The sequence below is a fragment of the Sinocyclocheilus grahami genome, unplaced genomic scaffold, assembly GCF_001515645.1.
Source record: "Sinocyclocheilus grahami isolate Dianchi unplaced genomic scaffold, SAMN03320097.WGS_v1.1 scaffold124.1, whole genome shotgun sequence".
NCBI classification, from domain to species: domain Eukaryota; kingdom Metazoa; phylum Chordata; class Actinopteri; order Cypriniformes; family Cyprinidae; genus Sinocyclocheilus; species Sinocyclocheilus grahami.
The window spans coordinates 167,414-188,481 of record NW_015505303.1 but is presented as its reverse complement, the minus strand read 5'-3'; the positions used below and the strand labels follow the sequence as shown (position 1 = coordinate 188,481).

General features: G+C 35.0%; 3 protein-coding genes and 1 pseudogene across 7 annotated transcripts; all 4 read right to left on the bottom strand.

The window, feature by feature from the left end:
- Positions 1-974: 974 nt before the first annotated feature.
- Positions 975-3,432, bottom strand: LOC107590089 (serine/threonine-protein kinase pim-3-like; annotated as a pseudogene).
- Positions 3,433-6,325: 2,893 nt separating this feature from the next.
- Positions 6,326-10,826, bottom strand: LOC107590117 (T-cell immunoglobulin and mucin domain-containing protein 4-like). Of its 2 annotated transcripts, none has more exons than XM_016278730.1 (7): positions 10,668-10,826; positions 8,728-9,066; positions 8,577-8,642; positions 7,832-7,923; positions 6,836-6,947; positions 6,686-6,719; positions 6,326-6,597 (listed from the first exon to the last, which is right to left on the bottom strand). In XM_016278730.1, the coding sequence occupies exons 1-7, from the start codon at positions 10,723-10,725 to the stop codon at positions 6,516-6,518; spliced, it is 783 nt and encodes a 260-aa protein (XP_016134216.1). In that variant the 5' UTR covers positions 10,726-10,826; the 3' UTR covers positions 6,326-6,515. The 2 variants fall into 2 exon arrangements, with proteins under 2 accessions (XP_016134216.1, XP_016134218.1); XM_016278732.1 differs by having other exon boundaries at positions 7,832-7,908.
- A 1,067-nt stretch (positions 10,827-11,893) lies between these two features.
- LOC107590115 (T-cell immunoglobulin and mucin domain-containing protein 4-like) lies at positions 11,894-15,755 on the bottom strand. 4 transcript variants are annotated; one of them, XM_016278726.1, is made up of 8 exons: positions 15,627-15,755; positions 15,006-15,347; positions 14,543-14,635; positions 13,873-13,971; positions 13,721-13,770; positions 13,550-13,625; positions 13,413-13,449; positions 11,894-12,566 (listed from the first exon to the last, which is right to left on the bottom strand). In XM_016278726.1, the coding sequence occupies exons 1-8, from the start codon at positions 15,679-15,681 to the stop codon at positions 12,437-12,439; spliced, it is 882 nt and encodes a 293-aa protein (XP_016134212.1). In that variant the 5' UTR covers positions 15,682-15,755; the 3' UTR covers positions 11,894-12,436. The 4 variants fall into 4 exon arrangements, with proteins under 4 accessions (XP_016134212.1, XP_016134213.1, XP_016134214.1 ...); XM_016278727.1 differs by having other exon boundaries at positions 13,873-13,968; XM_016278728.1 differs by lacking the exon at positions 14,543-14,635.
- A 639-nt stretch (positions 15,756-16,394) lies between these two features.
- Positions 16,395-19,690, bottom strand: LOC107590114 (hepatitis A virus cellular receptor 1 homolog). The gene is made up of 7 exons (XM_016278725.1): positions 19,622-19,690; positions 18,786-19,124; positions 18,636-18,704; positions 17,682-17,750; positions 17,529-17,578; positions 17,315-17,399; positions 16,395-16,474 (listed from the first exon to the last, which is right to left on the bottom strand). Exons 1-7 carry the CDS (start codon positions 19,665-19,667, stop codon positions 16,431-16,433), a joined length of 702 nt encoding a protein of 233 aa, XP_016134211.1. The 5' UTR covers positions 19,668-19,690; the 3' UTR covers positions 16,395-16,430.
- Positions 19,691-21,068: the final 1,378 nt, after the last annotated feature.

Genomic DNA, 21,068 nt, shown 5'->3' with positions numbered 1-21,068 from the left:
TTAGTATTTCCAGATTATCATATGTTTTCCTAATAAAATACATTTTTTGTTTATTTTCACAAATGTGTTTTAATATGGCACAAAGGTGTACTATATTTATGGAGGAATCACACCAGTGACAGGAAACACTGGGGCTGTAAGGATCTTCTGTTCTGATGCAGTCAAGACAGAAACCACTAGGGCCAGAGCAGCTTTAGCAGGAACCTCTGGGACCAGGGAGGTTGAGAGAGGAGCTCTGGGACTGGAGCAGCTTTCGCTCTGGCTGAGGTTATGACAAGAAAGATTGAGGCTGTTTGGCTGGAGGCTTTTTGGCAGCCGTGGAATGAATCTCAACACCATGATGGGAGGAACCTTCATGGCACACATGACGGGAAGCTTTCCAACTTCAGCTGTTATGAGACAGAGCTCTGAAACCATTGCAGGCTCTGTGGTTGCAGCAGCAGAAACCTTCAAGCCTGGACAAGAAGCTGTGGGACCAGGGCAGCTCTGAAAGGGTACCATGTCGAGTGACCTCTGCGGTGCCTTTTATTTGGTTCTCTCTGACCTCAGCAGGTTTTGGAGAGGCAGTGACAGTGGCCTTCACAAGGATTTCTGCAGCGGCCCTGACAGGATCATTGGGCCCAAGGTGGCTGAGAAACTGAGCTCTGTCACCATGTGAGTGGCAGGAACCTCTATGGCAGCAGTGCCAGGAATTTGTGGGACAGGTTTGATGGGGAGCTCTGGGAAGCTCTAGGTGACTCCATTTTTAGAAATATGATTGGATGGTGCTGTACTTAACTAACTAAAACTAAATGAACTATTTACAATTCACATCCCTAGGCGAGTAGTTCCCCAAGACGCTAAAACTACTGCCTCAGGCCAAGGCGCCAGACGCTACCAAGGCCTGCCAGCCCCGCAAGACACTAAGACTGGAGGGATGGAGGGGTCACCCGTGTCAGCCTGCCAGACGCAAAGCTGACCCTGTCCTCCATGACTTACAGGGGGACCTGAAACACAATTACAAATTAGACAAACCGATTTCATAAGGTTTAAAAATAAGCAGCTTTTTGTCTATGCAATGTATGAAGATTGACTATATGAGTTACTGCAGGTATTGAAAGTTAGCTGATGTCCATATTAAAATAAACTAGACCATCAAGAGGCCAAACTAAACAAACACTATATCTTTAAAATAATTTTAGCTCGTCTTTGACTGTACTTTAAACCAGTCATGGAAGAGCATCTCCTCCAAATGAAGCCTCTTCCCCAGGTCGCTCTTCAGACATCCTCGGATAAAACGGCAGCTCTCTATGCAGAAAAATAGATGTCTGATTATTACCTTTAACTTTACACTTTCTAAGCTGAAAAATTTAAAAGATTCCTGAATTATATATAAGGACCTCTTTTATAAAGCTGTTTTGTCTAATTACAAATTGTTGAAATGAAGATCTCACCATGGGAGAAGCCTGGCTGGGACCAGATATCAGTGTCCATCAGACTGATATCGCTGCTCTCGGGGAAAAAGCTGGTGATCACGTGGAACAGGAGCACTCCCAGTGACCACACGGTTGCCTGTTTCCCATTGTACTCGCCCCTCTCAAAATATTCAGGAGGGCAGTACCTCGCTGTCCCTGGAGTTTTTCACATGTCTAAATGTGTTCTTTACCACTGCATGTTTTCTCTGACTGCATTTAATATTAGTCAATAAAACTGACTGGCTTTTCTTCTGAGAATGTTGTTAGTTCATTCACTAGAGTTCAAGTCCCAAACTACATGTTTGAAAAATAATACATACCACTGTAGGTTTTGTACAATGTGCTTTTCAGGAGGTCCCCACAGCCGAAATCAATCAGCTTCACCTCCAGGGTCTCTATGTTGACCAGGAGGTTCGGCATCTTGATATCACGATGGAGGACCCCCCAGGAACAGCACACGGCAGCAGCGTCGATAACCTGCTGCATGAAATGATGGGCCATCCCCTCACTGAAGAGGCCGTCATAATGCAGCCAAAAATCGTGCATGTCCATGCAGGGTGAGGCCTGCTCTAGGACCATGGTGTACTGGTTGAGATGGTCCTGCCAGTCCAGTAACTCTATAATGTGGCGACAGCTGGTGCCTTGATTGGCCAAGACTGTCAGGGCCACCTCTAGAGGCACTGGTCTGGGATGGTCAGGCTAAAAGAAAGATGGTTTTATGATGGTTAGATGGAAGTAATTTCTCAAATGAGGATTTTGCCCAGTCTGTTTGAAATATTGATTATTTGTACACTGTGATTTACATTAATCCAAAATGTTATAAACAGCAAACAATGACTGGCAGGAGATGTACGACTCGTTCTCCATCTTCGCTGTGAATTTCACAGCCACCTGAAGGCCATCCTCACAGCGGGTTCCTTCATATACAGAGCTGTTTGTTCCTTCCCCCATCTTCTTGCCGATGATGTATTTCCAGCAAATGTGATCTATTGAAATATAATTATAGGCAAGCCATACTTATTCTAAACCTATTTTAACATTGTTTGTTATTCTCATATAATCACTATACTTGTATATTCATTGATACACTTTCTTTTATACACAGGCTACACATAAAATAATATATTGTAAAAATAGCATGTGTGAGTTATATTTTGGATTATGACTGTAAACTCACCCTCAACCCTCAACCCTCACGATCTCATCACAGTCCAGCTGTCTCAGCAGATGTGGTGCACTCTCGTCTGCTGACGGACTGACTGGACTGTCCTGATCGTGAGGCTGGTCCTCGGCAGCGGGAAGGACTTCAGGAGCACTGGCAGGAGGCTCCTGATGATCATTGTCCTCTACAGAGCAGATGACGTCCTGTAGAGAAGTCTGATCTGAAGAGGGGAATATCAACCAAAAGCTTGTTTTAATTAAATGGCAACAATAAAATATTGCATACTCCTATACATTTTTCATTTAGAGGAAGATTTGACTACTTGAAATCTTGAAAATATTAAACTTCTTCAAAATAATGCTTTCTATATTCAGACTTTGATCACATGTTGTGGAATAAAGTAATTGGTCTGCATTTTTATAATGTGTGATTGTGATTTTTACATTGTGTGTAAATGATTAAGAGACTTTTTGATGTTCAGAGCTCGTCTTTTACCATCAGTACACCTCCTGGATGGGGCCTCGTCAGTGTCCTGGTCCACCTCACCCTGCTCCACCTGCTCATCCTGAGCTCTGGTGGATTTGGGACGAGACATACAACAGAAGAAAGAGGCAAACCTCCGAAACCTCTTGTTCTTCCTCTTCTTCTCGTCTCTCCATTTCTCCCGTCTCTCTCACCAACACACACAGGCGTCTCGTCGGAACGAGGATGGACCTCCGCCTTGTGGTCGGTGAGTGTAAGTAATGTACCGGGATTGACCCCGTGCACATACTCACCACCCTCCGCTTTCTCTCGGCGAGATTGTCGCTGTCCCATACTCGACAAAATAAAACGCTATCAACAACTGAATACACACTGTAAACACCGTTGATAACAATACTCTACACTCGCCACAAAGTAAGCAGGCGAGTCTCGCGCTTTATATAGTCCCGCGCAACGTTCTAAAACTCCTCTATGATATCATAAACGCTCATGATCTGAGAACAGGAGATTCTCACAAGCACCAAAACAATGTCAACATTAAATAAAATTAATTAATTTAATATATTTTACAAAAAACATTTAACACAGCACTCAATTTGTTCATGTAATTATTAGTTGTTCATTTTTATATTTTTTTAGCAAGAAAGCATAAAGACGTTTCAAGATGTTTAATATGTGCAGTGGCACCCAAAATATTTGGGAACATGTACATTTAATGAAATGTGATGCGCTACAACTGTAGATGCTCTACACACCTGTGTGCTCCTGACATTCATAGTTGTTTCAAAGTAATTATTTATTTATTTAATTAAGAATAGCTCAGAGTTAGTTCTGAGTAAAGCTCTAGCATCATTTGCTTGCAGATTCCACTTGATTCGATTTTATCTAATGCAATGATATTCATTTTAATTGGCTAAAATGTAAAAACACCGTTTGAGGCATGTAAAGCACAATGTTGACTCTTGTCTAATGTATTCCAGGATGTATTACCAAAAATCTACTACAAAATATAGCCTAACAAACATACTGGGAAATGTCCATTTCCTTCTTTATGTTAAAATAATAATACTAATTATTATTATAATATTCTACCTGCTCTTCCTTCTAAACATGCTGGCCATCTGCGTTAAAGCCCTAAATACTGTACTGTATCTCTGTACTGCTGGTTCGTCTGGTCAGAGGAGAACTGGCCCCCCGACTGAGCCTGGTTTCTCCCAAGGTTTTTTCTCCATTCTGTCACTGATGGAGTTTTGGTTCCTTGCCGCTGTCGCCTCTGGCTTGCTTAGTTGGGGACACTTCATTTCCAGCGTTATCGTTGACATAATTGCAAAGATATTATTTAAACTGAACTGAGCTGAATTCAATGATGAACTGTCTTTAACTGAAAAATGAGTGTTTACTATTGTCATTTTGCATTATTGACACTATTTTCCTAATTAATGCTGTTCAGTTGCTTTGTCACAATCTGTATTGTTAGAAGCGCTATATAAATAAAGGTGACTTGACTTGACTTGACTAAATACTGGGGGATTCTGGCAATTAATTTTACACCATAAAGCACTATTAGGCAATTTGTATACTGCACTGAACCAAGTAAGTTTCTACTTTAGCCGTTTTAATTTGTGTTTTTAAGGAACACTCTAAGAATAGATTAATCATTGATCTTCAGGGCTGTTTAAAGATATCTGCAGTGATCCACTGATCATTGATGCAGGTGGGAGCTTAAAATGTTTGTGTTTTTGTTTATGTAGCCTTTATGAATTACCATTATTGTTTGGTTGAACTATTGTGTGTCACTATGCTTGATAGTTTTCATCATTAGCTTATTTTGCTTATTGTCTCTCCAGCTGAAATTTTGTCCAAACATATCCTGTGTGTGTGTGTGTGTCTTACAAATGTTGTCCTATATGTTATCCATGACATAGTGAAACCACTTCCACATTAAAAACTGTAGATCGTTTCATGATTTTTACATCTAAAAAATTAAACAAAATTATTTGGGGAAAATTATTAATTATTAAATGTTAACAACACTCTCAACAATAGGTACAAAATAGGTACCTATACCTTTTTAAGGTACTAATGGGTAATATAATTTTAGCTTTTGCATAGGGTACCGCTCAGTGACAGCTTTGTACCATTTTGTCTGAGAGTGAAGAAAAAAAGTTATATTATCGTGTTTTTGTATAACTCTTGATTTGTTGAATTTACAGATGTGGGCCTGATGTATTATCCAAAATCACTGCAAAGCTTCTGCACCGTTACCACCATGATCAACTACAAATGTTGGAAAGGCCAAGATAACTATATGAAACTAAATAAACAAATGTTCTATTAACATTACTGGAAGACACAAAAGGCAGGAGTTTGATTTGATGACAGACTTGGTCACAAATTACTCACTTGACAGAACAGCACATCACAGGATGACACTGACACTTAAATCGATACAAAACACATCAGTGTTTTACAAAATGACAAACAAAAAGACAAGATTTCAAATATACAGTCATTTGATTAAAACCTAATAAGCACATAGACACACGTTTCTGGTGGAAATATTAAGTGTATGAAGAAATTAGATAAAGTAGTAAATCATATTTTCATGTGGCACAGGACAGAAACACGTGTCAAGGACGTCAGGAACAGAGCAGCTGCAGAGTTCTCGGTCCCTACTGGATATTGTCTGTGGCCAAGTGATATATTTCAGAGACAGGCCTATATGTGTTTCAATTCAGTTTTCATTTCAGAGGTTTTATGTGTTTTTTGATAAATCCATTTCACATTTTTTCCCTATATTTTATGGCATCCCCTAGATGGCACCAGCTGCTCTCTCCATTTCCTCTGTATCTTGATGTTTACACTTGACACTTACTGTCTCCAGTGACAAAGGTTCTTCAGTGGTACTATCTACATTTTCTTGCTATCATCTGATGACCCCTTTAACTCAACTCAGGAGCCCTGACTGCTAAAATTGAAGATCAGATACTAGTTTTCTGTTGACCAATACATTAGTGGGTCAAACAGCCCTCCGGATCTGATGGAAATGGTGGTGAGAAGTGATCAGATTTGTACATGATTTGTGTGTTTAGCTGGACAAATGAACAAAATAGTAGTAAATATTCCGGATTTATTATTTTAAAATAAAATGTTTAATGTAAAGAAAAAATGTGTATGACATATATTTTTACAATTATACAGGAGTTTTCACTCTTGAAGGGATACTTCACACAAAAATGAAAAGTCTGTCTTTATCTACTTATAAAATACACCCTTTTGGAATATGTCAGCCCTAGTTCCATCCATTTTTGAGTGAACTATCCCCTTCTCAAATCAGAAATGAATAATATTAAAGACTTGCAAGATGTGTACATGTCTGTGTATGTATTAAGGAAAAAAACAGGTGGTTTTTGTGTCTATTCCAGGGTGTAGATGTTCTCCTCCACTGGTCTTCCTGTGCGTATTTCATAAATAATGTGTCGGGGCTCCTTTGAGAAACTGAGGTTGAAAACATAGCCGTCATTGTGATTATACTGATTATACAAAGGGCACTGTGGTATTCTCAAAGTGAATCACACGCACTTACCACCCACTGTCAAAGGCCTTCCCATAAAAGCCACCTGAATAAGAATATACACTAATTTCAGTAAAGATACATGTATACTCTTAACCTACTAATAATAGCATTTTCATTAAACAAACGTCCAGTAGATTCATAACTGAGTGCTATACGTACGTTTGAAGGTTAAAAGGGCCAGCGCTCCCAAGAGGAGCAGGAGCAGACTGAGAGACAGAGACAGAACCGGGATGTTTATCTGTAGCGTGATCCTAGAGATCGGCTCCTCCATCTTTAAATCACAAATTTACAAGAGTTTCATCATTTTAAGTGGCGTTTTGTGTTTTCAGTTGAGTTTAAAAACAATGTTATATAAACAGATGTCATAAAAAGTCTCAATTCCTCAGCAAAATGATTTAAATGTTACTTCCATCCTGCTATTTATACGTATACCCTTTAGTTCGACTGCATTTATTTGATTAAAAAACAGAAAAAATCAAATAAAATTGTGAAAAATTATTACTATTTAAAACAGCCATAATCTATGTTCATACATTTAAAGTGTAATTTATTCCTGTGATGTAAATCTGAATTTTCAGCAGTCATCAGTGACACAGGATCCCTCAGAAATCAATGATAATAATAATTTCTAATTATTATCAATGTTAAAAATCAATCAATTTTGTTTGATGAATAGAAAGTAAAAAAAAAAAAACAGCATTTAGTTGAAAGAAATTGTCTGTAACATTGTCTTTACTGAACATTTTGGTCAATTTAATGCATCCAGAATAAAGGTATTACATTCTTTAAAAAAAAAATCTTACTGATCCCAAACTTTTAAAATAGTTTGTATATAAGTGATAGATAAGTGAGATGTAACAAACTTTATACAGCATGCTGGCAGTTATATGTTGCAAGATACAATGACTCATAAGCTTGCTCATAACATTACTCACAATATTCTTAAATATTCGTAATTATGTATAATGATACATAATCAATATTTTTTAACATGGAGAGCGGTGATTTAAACAGCAGTATTTATTATTGAATTGACTACTGTATTTGATAATTACATTGACTAAAATGATAATTGTGTATAGAGGAAGTTCCATTAGAATCTTAACAGTGATGTGTTCATTTTCCACATACTGTGTATGAGCAGCAGTAACTCACCATAGCCCCAGAATGCACATGGGTTACATTCTGCCAGGAAATGTCAGAGAATGATGAGTCTGCTCCTCTGGACTGATCTGAGAGTGAAGACACTAGGAAATTCAGAGCGAAACTCAGGACATCGCTTTTGCTACTCATGCCGGCTGATGCGTGAGAACCATTATCTACCCACAAGGGTCTCTGACATTTGAGTTATTGCTCTATGTGGTCTCTCATGACACGGTAAGACTTTGTACAAGTGCAACTGAAATGCAACTGGTGATTCATCATATATTGTGGTTTGACTGAATGGTAAAACCAATGGCCTAGGAAAGAAAACTTGCATGACACTGATGCAAATGATGTATAAAGTAATTAGCTGTTAAAAGCAGTCAGCAGAAATGATTTCTAAGGAAAGACACTATAAGCAAAACCATAATTTTTAAATGTTGAGATCTGGGCTATTTTGCTCACATAACTTGAGTTCTTTCAGACTGCACTCAATAAACACTGAAGTGTTTATTTTATTATACTTTATCTATATATGTCTTTGGAATTCAATAACAATACATTTTTAAATGTAGTGTTCTCAAATTTAGCTTTTCTCCTGCTCTAAAACAAGAAGTATTCACTTACATACAACAAACTCTATATTCTGGACCATCTATATTGAACCTGGCTTTATTAATGTTTAGATTTCTGTTCTGGAAATGCATATGCATATTTCAATAACTTTTGAAATAATTTCTGCCTCAATGCACCTCACCTGTCTGTGTCTCCAGTGGTTCTGTAATAATTGGGGTCGTGGTTGTTGGAGGCACAGTTGTTGGAGCTTCAAAAATGAAAATACATCAAGATTTATTCAAATACAAATCTTTCCAAATTTGATCCAACTTTAAAGCATCTGCATGACTTGCCTTTCATGACCTTCAACGTGTAGGCCACCTTCTTATCATTGAAAAACCCTTCTATGTCCACTCTACAGCAGTACGGCCCGCTGTCTGTCTTCTGTATTTTTTGGATCCCCAGGTCCATCTGTCCTGACAGGATGTCTCCGATGAGCTTGTACCTGTCGGAGACTTTGGAGATGACGCCATACTCATCTGTTTGTATGATGATGTCGTTGCACCAGAACGTTCCACAATCCCGTCCCCAGCAGACGTGGCTCAAGCCGTGGTGCTTCACTGAGTAATGACACGACAAAATCACTGTGCTGCCCTCCGTCACGAGAAACGCCAACACGGAGGACCCATGAGCTGCATGGAAACATTTTAACAACATCTCATTTGGACATGAATGTGGATATACTTCATTAGTTCATGTAATAAATTACAAATTCCAAAAAAAAAAAGCAAAACAAAAGGTTCATATAGAAAGGAAAGCAAATACATTGCATTAGTTTATATAATGAACTAGTAAAAAATATATAATAAAAACTATTTGAAAAATTATAACATTTGCTTTAGATAAAATGAGTCAAAAACAAACATTTCTATAAATTATATATAATTTTTCATAAAGTGTTTTTGACTTGTTTTCCATTAAAACATCTTAAATCCAAAGAACAAGATAATAAGAACAGAATAGGAGATTTGTTTACATAAAATCGATCTATCTACACTGTAAAAAGAAATCGTTACAAAAATTGTCAAAAGACTGGCAGCTACTACTGCCAAACAAAAAATGTAAAATTACAGTAAAATATCTTAACTGAAATAAAGTGCAAAAACAATAATTTTACAGAAATTTTCATTAAAGGTTTTACAGAAAAAAAAAAAAAAGCAAAACAAAAGGTTCATATAGAAAGGAAAGCAAATACATTGCATTAGTTTATATAATGAACTAGTAAAAAATATATAATAAAAACTATTTGAAAAATTATAACATTTGCTTTAGATAAAATGAGTCAAAAACAAACATTTCTATAAATTATATATAATTTTTCATAAGTGTTTTTGACTTGTTTTCCATTAAAACATCTTAAATCCAAAGAACAAGATAATAAGAACAGAATAGGAGATTTGTTTACATAAAATCGATCTATCTACACTGTAAAAAGAAATCGTTACAAAAATTGTCAAAAGACTGGCAGCTACGACTGCCAAACAAAAAATGTAAAATTACAGTAAAATATCTTAACTGAAATAAAGTGCAAAAACAATAATTTTACAGAAATTTTCATTAAAGGTTTTACAGAAAAAACTGTTATTTTACAAATTTTTCCTTGTTTGAATTACAATATTTTACTTTAATTTTATGGTTTTTGTTTGGCATCTATCTATCCATCTATCTATCTATCTATCTATCTATCTATCTATCTATCTATCTATCTATCTATCTATCTATCTATCTATCTATCTATCTATCTATCTATCCATTCCATGTCTGTCTGTGTGTGTGTGTGATTTTTAACTATCTCGCCAAATCCTTTTGTTTTTTAAATGTATTTTTATTTATTATTTATCTTTTATTTTCTTATGTTTTACTTATTATTTTATAAGCATGAAAAAATTCAAAATATATATATTTTTTTACAGTGTATAGTTAATTATCTTTTAATAAATATATCCTAAATTAAGTTTATTTTCAGATTACACTTAAAATAAGAAATGAACTGGGTTACTCCACTGGGGTTATAAAAATAAATGGAGGTTGTATTTTCTATAACATTTCTGAAAGCAATCCCATCTCATGCTGTTTTGTAAGTTTTGTTTATAGTATATCATATATCAATATTTTTACTGGAAAACAATATATTTAAAAAAAATTTGCAGTGCATTTTCTGTTACATCTGTTATAAGGTAAATCCCCCATAATACACTGACATAATGTTTTAAGTTTATAGTGCATTTCTTGCCTGAAATGTTGAGGAGGAGGATCCAGCGTAGTACTGATAACCAGGGAGGAGCAGCCATTCCGAACAGCCAGAGTGGAGTTCAGGCGACACTGCCTCGTGCTGGGAGGCACCAGGGTTATGCAGAGGAGCGCATGTGAAAGAGTGGCTGTGTTCTCCAGCTCTGCGCCTGTGACATCTCCAAGAAGGACAGGGCCACTGACCCATCTGCAGTCCTCGTCTGGAGGTGGAGTCGTGTGGCGAAGAACAGGGCCATTGTGTGTGAGTTTTATCTGGATATCTTAGCTACGTGCCTTTAAACAGGCTCCATGAATGATTCAGTGGGCCTGCACACAGCACACAATGTTCATAGTGGCACATGTGTTTGCTATTGTTGGTAAACAAAGTGCCACAAATGTTCAGGCAGTCACAGCTGGAACTTAGGATAATTAACCAGCTAATTTTTCATCAGACTCAAGGAACTGACTAAATATTGAACAAACACTGACAGAGTTAGACTATTCAGCTTGAACAGCTAGACTGTTCAGGTATTTTGAGCCTGAATTGTGACATAAGGATTGTGTGGCAATGCAGACACAGCTCATTCATTAGGCTAAACTATCTAGGAGGCTTACAAATAGTATTAAATTGTTTCTCAAATGAGCTACAATACTAATATCGAATCCATGTATTTTCCCTGGAATGGCTAATTTTTCTTTACTGAATACAGCAATAAGCACAACAGCAAGAAAGAATCGTATCTATTGAAAAACTACAGAAAAGTAAAACTACTTCACTTTAGCATTACTGGCCACGAGTACTAAGGAGAGATCACACATCAGCTGCTCAAAAAATGTTTCTTGAGCAAATCGGCAGAATGATTTCTGAAGGATAATGTGACACTGAAGACTGGAGAAATGACTGCCGAAAATAAATTACATTTTAAAATACGTTCAAATAGAAAACCCTTGTTATTTTAAATCGTAATAATATTTAACAATATTACTGCATTTTGATCAAATAAATGCAGCCTTGTGAGCATAAGAGTTTTTGCAATTTTGACAAAATCTGACTAAGCCCAAACTTTTAAACAGAAATAATGTATGCTCAAATCTGTCGAAATGTATTGATTTTACTGATTTGCACAAATCTTTTCCTCTGTATGTACACACATTGCAGAACATAATTCTTCATACTTCTGAAAAATTGCATGGTAGTTCATCAAAAGTTTTTGGACTGTTATGGTGGAAAGAAGTTTTCTGGGTGTGAACTATGAGTGTTATAAGAGGTGTGAAGCTGCATGATGATTGTTAGCAAATATGAATCACAAATATGATTTTTTTCCCCCCCAAGAACATTTTTATCTGTCGTTATCAATGGAAAATGTGATATCAACACTGATCTGACTGTTTTTAATCAACTTATTGAATATCGATTACCTTCTTTACCATCTACTTTCTATTGTATTCGGTTTGATCACTTCTCTGAACCCACGTCAGCACGTTCGCAGCCCTGAATTGGTGTAAACTCTGTGAAACGTGGTGAAAGGTTGAGCAATTTACAGCTGTGGTGCGAAAACTCATTTGTGGTAAATAAAACATTCCAACTTGGATTAGTTTTAATAATGATATAGTGTTGCAGTATGTTAGCCGCTAGACATCAGAGTAAGGTTAGTCCAGAGCAATAATTCCTCTGATCAGCAATAGCTGTCACATTATTATAAACACAGTGTAAATACAACAGAAGGCAAGAAGTCCACATTGATCAACTTAAAGGTAAATAGTAAATGTGAATTAATGCCACTGTTCATATTCATTTTCAGCTTGTATTTGATAGACGTTTTCCACAGCCATCTCTCTGTTGTACAGGCCCACGCTGCTGCCGGAGTTACTGTAGATGACAGAGTTCTCTGAGTTCTGGGTTCTGAGGGAGAACAATTATGAGAAACATTTTGTTTAATGACCAGCAATGCCCATGACATATAAGGTGACCTAATGGAAGAATCATACTGTACTTGCTTTGATGCTGCTATGCATTTCACCCATCACTTAATTTAGTTTTTAATTATAATATCCACAATATTATTACCTAAATGATTTCAAGATTATAAGACACACTACTGTTCAAAAGACTGGGGTAAGTAAGATTTTTTAAATGTATTTGAAAGTCTTTTACTGTATTTGTGATCAAATAAATGCAGCCTTGGTAAAAGCAGCAATATTGTGAAATATTAGAATTTAAAATAATGTTTTCTATTGCAATGTATTTTAAATTGTAATCCATTCAATTTAATCTCAGTAATGGCAAATTAAAAAAAAAAAGTCATTACTCCAGTCTTAAGTGTCACATCCTTTAGAAACTATTTTAATATGCTGATTTACTGCTCAAGAAACATTTCTTAATTACTATTAATGCTGAAAACAGTTCTGTTTAACATTTTTGTGGAAACCATGAAAGTTCAAAAGAACAGCATTTATTTGAAACAGAACTTTTTTTGTAACAAAGTAAAAGTCTTTACTGTCACTTTTGATCAATTTAATGCATCCTTGCTGAATAATAATAATAATAATAATAATAACAAAATCTTACTGACCCCTGACATTTGAATGGTAGTATGTGGTATTTTAGCAGTATCATGCCAACAGTAAATTCCCATTTGTTTTCATCGTTTTATTTATCGTTTAGATTTATTTATAAAAAATAATTTTGGAGTTAATGTTTTGAATCCTTCTAAATTCAGTATAATAATCCCTTCCAGGATTGACTTACATGTCTACCGCAGCTCTGTTTTTCTTCTTTTGCTTCACTGAAAATATAAACACAGTTTCATTTTCTAATTAATAAACACAACGGATATTGCTGTGAGATATAAAAATGTGAATTGACCGAATGCACGTTGGACTCACATATCAGAATGACAGCAATGACTATCAAAGCCAGCAGTAACAGGATGACAGGCACAATCACCGCAGATGTACTTACCTTAAAACACAAATCAGTATAAAGATATCAAATGATCATTCTTTCAAATATGTTTCAAAAACATCTGAGGCTTTCTATTGTGGTGACATACTCACATTATCTTTTTTTTCCATGGAGGATGATTCACGATGATCAAATGAGGTTTCTTTGTTATAATGAAAACACAATGCTCAATCAGCATATTCACAAATACACACAATCGTTACACACAATTATAAATATCATAAAATGATTTGCTGTCTTATACCGTATGTTGTGTCGGAGAGCCACAGTCCAAAAGTGCTGCTCTTTGGAGGATTTGTTGAAAAGGCGAATGAAGCACTCTCTTGTGTTGTGTTCGTTTCTACTACAAAAAAAGGATAATGTCACATATAATGTTCTTCCAATTTAAAAAGCAGAGACCATTAATGACTAAATATTTGTACAACATGCAAGTGCATACTTCTGACTTGCCAAAATCGATCATTATTAATAATGATAGATTACAGATAATGAGAACTGAAATCAGTTATTCAGAAATGAAAGCTTTTCTTCAGTCATTATAGATTCACTGCCAGGGTTAAAATCAAAATACCTCCTGAAGTTTCAGTGGTCTGTGATTCAGAGGTTATAAATAGTTACCAAAGGCTCTGGTGTGGTTGGACCAGGTGCTTTGAAACAGGATGTACAATGTTCCTTTTTAAACGTTCACATGAGCAAGAAAACGGCGGACAGGACTGAATTTACTAAGCAGTGATCTAATCTGTGATGACGGAATGATGGCAGATACAATTTTATTAATCTGTTCATTATCATCACCAAAAATACCTTCTTTATAGATTTGGTTAGATTTGTTTTTAGTGTGGTATGTTTTCATCATTCAGCCATGACAGATTCACAAAGATAATATAAAATCACATATAAACACACACAAGTACCCTCTGTCATGGCACTGCTGAAAACTCCTGTAGCTTCATGCTCAGATGTGCTGCTCGACATGGATGTAGTTTTCCATGTTGTTGGAATGAGTGCTTTGAAGAAAGTGTATTCCAATGTAAAACTGTACTACTTTTTTTATATCTTGTTTTTTTGAACGTTTTCTACATCTACACTGTAACCGTTCAAAAGTCTGGGGTCAGTAAGAGCATTGATTTGATCAAAAATACAATACAAACAGTTATGTTGTGAAATATTACTACAATTTAAAATTGTATTTATCCTTGCTGAAAAAAAGTATTAAAAAACAAAAACGTTCTACTAACCCCAAAATTTAAAAATAAATAAATAATAAAATGAAATAGGAGTAGTAGACTAGCAGAATGATTGTTGTAAACAATTAAATCACTGGATTTAGTCATTTCAAGTGTTTTGGCATTGGAAAGCTATGCTTTCAACACTTACCGTCATTAACAATCAAGTGGACGTAATACATCTCATCATTAAACAGTCCAGGCACATGTATGCGGCATCCATATTTGCCAGAGTCTTTTTTTTCTATGTTTAAGATGGTCAGAGACACGTCTCCATGCTGTATTTCTCCCGCCAGCTGGTATCTGGATGTTATTTTCCTCACCACTTTATCTCCATCACTTCCAATAATTTCATTACCACAACCCATATTGGGAATGTCTCCTATCGTCCAGCATATGTGACATTTTCCATGATATTTGCTGTCATATTTGCATGGCAAAATGACACGCTCCCCCTCGAAACTCTGTACAATGACGTCGCTGCATTTAGAAACTGAGAGAGAGAGAGAGAGAGACAGAGCTTGTTTTTTTACTAACCTTGAATTTTATATTTACATCACAAAATCTATATCAAACATTTATGAAGTTAACATAGCCTACACAATTCTAGATAACGTGCCTTGTTCGCATAAAATGATTTGAGGGGTTACTGCACAATTAAATACTACTGTACATAAATAAAACTTATTTTAAAAGATTAATTTTAAATCTTTTTCCTCACTTTCACAAATTACTGGTTGTAACCACATTTCAGTATAAATCTGAAACTCACTTGTGAGATAACAGAGAACCCAGGATGCAAAGAACCAGCTGTGAAGATCATTCATGATGAAAAGGTTTCTCCCTCTCTGCAAGTAATGCTCAAGACAACCTCATGTCTCTTCTTACATGATAACCCTTTGTGCGGAAGTCAACATGCACATGACACCTTCTCAGCTTTTCTTAAATGTGCAGTCAGACTTCTTTTTTAGAGTTTCACTTCCAGATGTGACCTACTACTCTGTGGCAAACTTCAAATAACGAAAGAGAGACTTGTGAAAACATGTTAACATTAAAACACACGCCACTAAACATCACATGCGAGTTTTTATTAAGATTTAAGTTTTTGTACATTATTAAAACTTTTAGGTCGACATTTATTATGCAACTTCATTGAACACTAGAGGCCGCTATTGTATGATAAAACAGACCATAAATCCGAACGCTCAAAACTTTAATCCCACTTCAATCCTACGTGGAGTTTGGACATTAGTAATGGATTTCTAAGAGATGCATGACATTAGATTAGAGTTTGGAAGCTTTTTACAAAAAGACTTTACAAATGAAGATACAAGTAACAAACATTTCATAGGCTAGCCTATACAGTGAAAAAACAACAACACAATAATGTAAATAAGTGATCTCAGCTTCAGATTAATAACTGATCAATTATTTTATAAATATTAGACACTGAGAACAAACCACAAGAAAAAAAATCCATGTCACCATGCATGTGGTTTTACACAGTCATAGTGACCTCAGAACTATCACACCATATCCCTTTGTGTGGTTGTTGGGCCGGGAAGGCTGTTAGATTTTATATTCTCATGCAGCTGGTGTGTTCTCTGGAGTGCCGCAGTCCTGAGGGCAAAGCGTTCAGATAGTTAATGCACAGTAAGCAAAACGGGCCGTGAGTCACCTCTTTCACTTCCACTCAGCCATGGAGGCACATTCTGAGAGCCAAACTAAAGCTGTATGCAGCACGAGGATCTGCAGAAGTTTCCACACAGCCATATGGAATGAGCAAATGTTTCTTGTTCATGCATTAAATAAAAATGTTCAATAGACACATATTTCACCCCCTATATATATATATATATATATATATATATATACTGTATATATATATATATAATTGTTGGGGTTTGACAACCTGACAAAGATGCATATTTCACCCCCCTACACTCTTAAAAATAAAGGTGCTTCACGATGCCATAAGAACCTTTTTTATCTAAACGGTTCCATAAACCGTGGCGAAAGAAGGTTCTTCAGATTATAAAAAGGTAAGAAAGAGATGGTTCTTTATAGAAACTTTGACTGAATGGTTCTTTGTGGAACCAAAAATGGTTCTTCTATGGCTTTATATAGTGTAACATAATAGTACATTAATGTTTTAAATGACAATGAGAATGACCACTGAGACCTTCGTAAAAAAAAATGTATTACAACATATTATTCGACAATACAAAATGTAATTTTCAAAATTATGCTTCATCAAAATAGTCACATTGCAAAAAAATAAATAAAAACTAATTATAACTTCTTATCTACTCTCTTTTGAGTTTAGATTGAAATGTGATCTATACATGTTCTTGAGAGATTTCATGAGCTTTTTTATGTTTTAAAATTTTTTTTTTTTTTACAAGTATTTAATATTTCTCCTGAGCTAAACCATTAAATGTAATTACTTGCTATACTTACTGAATAGAAGTGCAATGATTAAACCCGGGATGAAGACAATGGCCCCCACTCTTACAGTATTTATGACAAATGTTTCCATTGTATCCTAGAATGAGACACAACATGTATGTAACACCTTCTTCAGGTCCAATCAAATCAATATGCATACATACATGACCTACAACATATTCAAGACAAAATACAGATTGACAGCAAATGCAGAACTGGGTAATACCTCACTATGGACCACTGCAACGGCTTCCTCCATGTAGATGTCAGTAGCTTCTGAAATAAATCATTACGTTTATATTTACTCTTTTCATACATTGTCTTATATTGCTGAATCACTTTCAATGTTGATTAAACGTGGTCATGGTTATATTCATACCTGCAGTTGTCTTATCTGATATGATATAAAGCTCAGTAATGAGTGTGGTTTGGTCTGATACAAAGTAGACTGTGTTAAAACAAAAAAATGGTTAGTCAGGGTTATTTAAACATTTGATTGTATATAATGATTTTTGACCACTGGTGAAATGTTTTCCGACCATTGTGTTCCTATTATGTTAGTATTGGTAATTCATATTATAAATTATGGTTAATAATGTGGTAAATAGATGTGTTGGTTAATGGATTATTAATTAATCAATTAAATTAATGAATGGAAATACAGGAAAAAAAGTGTGATGGTTATTGTTTTTTATGTTTTTGAAAACAAAGCTGCATTTATTCAGTCAAATATACAGAAGAAATATTATGAAATTTTGTTACAATTTAAAATAACTTTAAAGTTTTAAATTGTAATTTATTCAACAGTCATTACTCCAGTCTTCAGTGTTACATGATTATTAAGAAATTATTATAATATGCTGATCTGATGCTCAATAAACATTAAGATGTTGAAAACAGCTGCTTAAAATTTTTATGGGTTATTTTATGAATAGAATGTTCAAAAGAAGAGCGTTCATTTAAAATAGAACATTATAAATGTCTTTAATGTCACTTTTAAATATTTAAAGGGACAGATCACTCAAATTTTGTCATCATCATGTTGAACACAAAATAAACATTGGTAACCAAACAGTTGATGGTAGCCATTGACTTGCATAGTATTTTTTATTTTTTTCATATTATGGAAGTCAAAGGCTAGCAACTGTTTGTTTACACACATTCTTCAAAATACCTTATTTCATGTTCAACAGAAGAAAGAAACTCTTACAGGTTTGTAACAACTTGAGGGTGAGTAAATTACATCTTTAGGTGACTTTTAACATCAGCAACAAAAGAAGTAGTCCTACAGACCACTTGAGAAGCACTTCTGCAAAAGTAAGCACTTTCATACCTTGCTTTTCCTGATTTGCTGTTGCAGGAATCAGTTGTGTCTCTGAGAGGACTCTCTTTGGATCCAGTCCTTTTATGGAAGAACAGGAGTATTGTACATCATCACAGTGTCAGCACAACAACATTGATATCAAACCGAGCGGTTACTTACCATTGCTAATAAACAGATAGACATTGTAACTAATGTCATTGAAAAGTCCAGGGATCTCGATACGGCACACGTACATCCCAGCGTCCCTCTTTTGAGCAGCCTTTATGGTAAGTGAAACATCCCCTCGCTCCAGTCCACTGGCCAAACTGAATCTACGTGACTCTCTGTAGGTCACTTGCAAGCCATCGGAGGAGATAACAGTGTTCTCACAGCTGAACCATGACTGATGTCTCCCCCAGCAAACATTCAATAGGCCATTAGTGATAATGTCATATTTGCAGGGAAGAGTAACTATATCCCCAACCTGTCCAACCACCAGTTTTGATGATTCGCTGCAGGCTACAGCACATAAACAGAGAGAAGTTTCAACACTTGTGAGTTTTATTATTCATAAGGCACCAAATTATTTGTTTTCACATTTTTCCAGATTCTTTCATACAGACTGCTTTCACAATGGACCATTAAACTAATCAAATAATATTAAGTGAATGATAACAGAGAAAGAAAAGGTGTATTTTTTCCAAATACAGCACAAGAAACACAACAATAAATAGAACAGTATTCATTATAGCATTAAAAAATATATATTTTTATCTGTTTTTCCAATCAAAAATGTGAACATCCTTAAAATGAGATACTTTGTAAAGTACCTTTGCAGACAATAAATCTCAAAATTTTGCTAGAGTTACGCATAAAATAAGAAATGGATTGGAAGAAGACAAGTAAAGCACAACAAAAAAATACGTGATACTATTTTTTAAACTGCACAGGTTTGAAATATAGTAAACAATATTTTATAATATTGCACTGCTGAATGAAAACTTATTTGTACTTACTTGTTACACGTATATTTGATGAGATAACAATAAGAAAAACAATCATTTTCTTGACTGTTGTACACTCACTAAGTCACTAATTCATGTGTAAATGTCTCATATGCTAAAAATACGACTTCTCTTTTTCGTGAAGGCTGTTCGCCAATAGGAATAACTTAAACATGCTATTGGTTCCACAGCCAGACAGAGAATTTGTATCCCTGTATTTTTTTTTTCATGTTTTTTATACAAGTTTGGTGTCCGTCTGCTTTCTTATTCTTTTATTCTACAGACATTTATGCTGTTCTTTTGACCTTTCTTTTTATCTGGTAATCCTGAAAAATCACATATTATCATGTCACACGTATCACAGTTGTCACAAAAACTACAAAAACTATACATTTTAAATGGTCAAAATATTTCACAATATTACCTGTTTTTACTTGAGTAATTAATCAAATAAAGAAACATAAAAAAAGTAAAATCTTACTGACCTTAAACTTTGAATAGTACACTGTAATAAATGATTGTGATTTTAACAGTAAAAGACTGTAAAAATGCTACAGTAAAAAAACTGTTAACTGGTTAACAGTAAGTTTCCATACTACATTCAGTGAATAAATGTAATTACATTTAATGTCATTTTACAGTAAAGTTTTTGGAAGTGAAAAAGAAAAAGTAATTGTATAATTTACAGTGAAAAACGTCTCGGTTACGTATGTAACCCTCGTTCCCTGAAGGAGGGAACGGAGACGTCACATCGGAGGACCGACGAATTGGGATCTCGCTTAGAGGGACCAATCTACTTCGAGTGTAAACTAAACGATCGATTGTGATTTTATTTCTCCTTTTTTTTTGTAAATCACAGCAATATCTCACAGCATTATCACAATTGTGACTATATTTTAAAATGTCTCTCTTCTTCTTTTCTATGTTTTGTTTATGTGGTGGAGACGGGCCTCCATATAACCAAATATTCCAGAGGTTATCAGGTTAAAAAATAATTAAATAAACAAATAAATGAATATGAATTACATGAGAACCACGAATTACAATTAAAATATGAAATACATGAGAACCTATTTTACTCTCACAAAGGTACACTGTAAAAAATTGTAACTGTAAAATTTTGTAAAAACGTGACGGAAAAAAACTGTTAATAGGTTAACAATAAGTTCCCGTACTATATACAGGGAAAACTGTAAAATATCTAAGCAGACATTTCATGTAATTGTACAGTAAAATGCTGTTCATTTTACAGTTTTTAGAAGTAAAAATAACAAATCAATGTATAATTTACAGTCAAAAACTGTAAACTGATATTCCCAGAATTCCCTGCATGACACTCCACATTTGAAAGTATTTTGTTTAAATAATCATGTTTTTTTTAATAGTTTTTGTTATTAGTTATGTATATTTGGGCTTTATGTTACATCTTCTGTTGTTTAATGAAAGTTTAATGCATTAT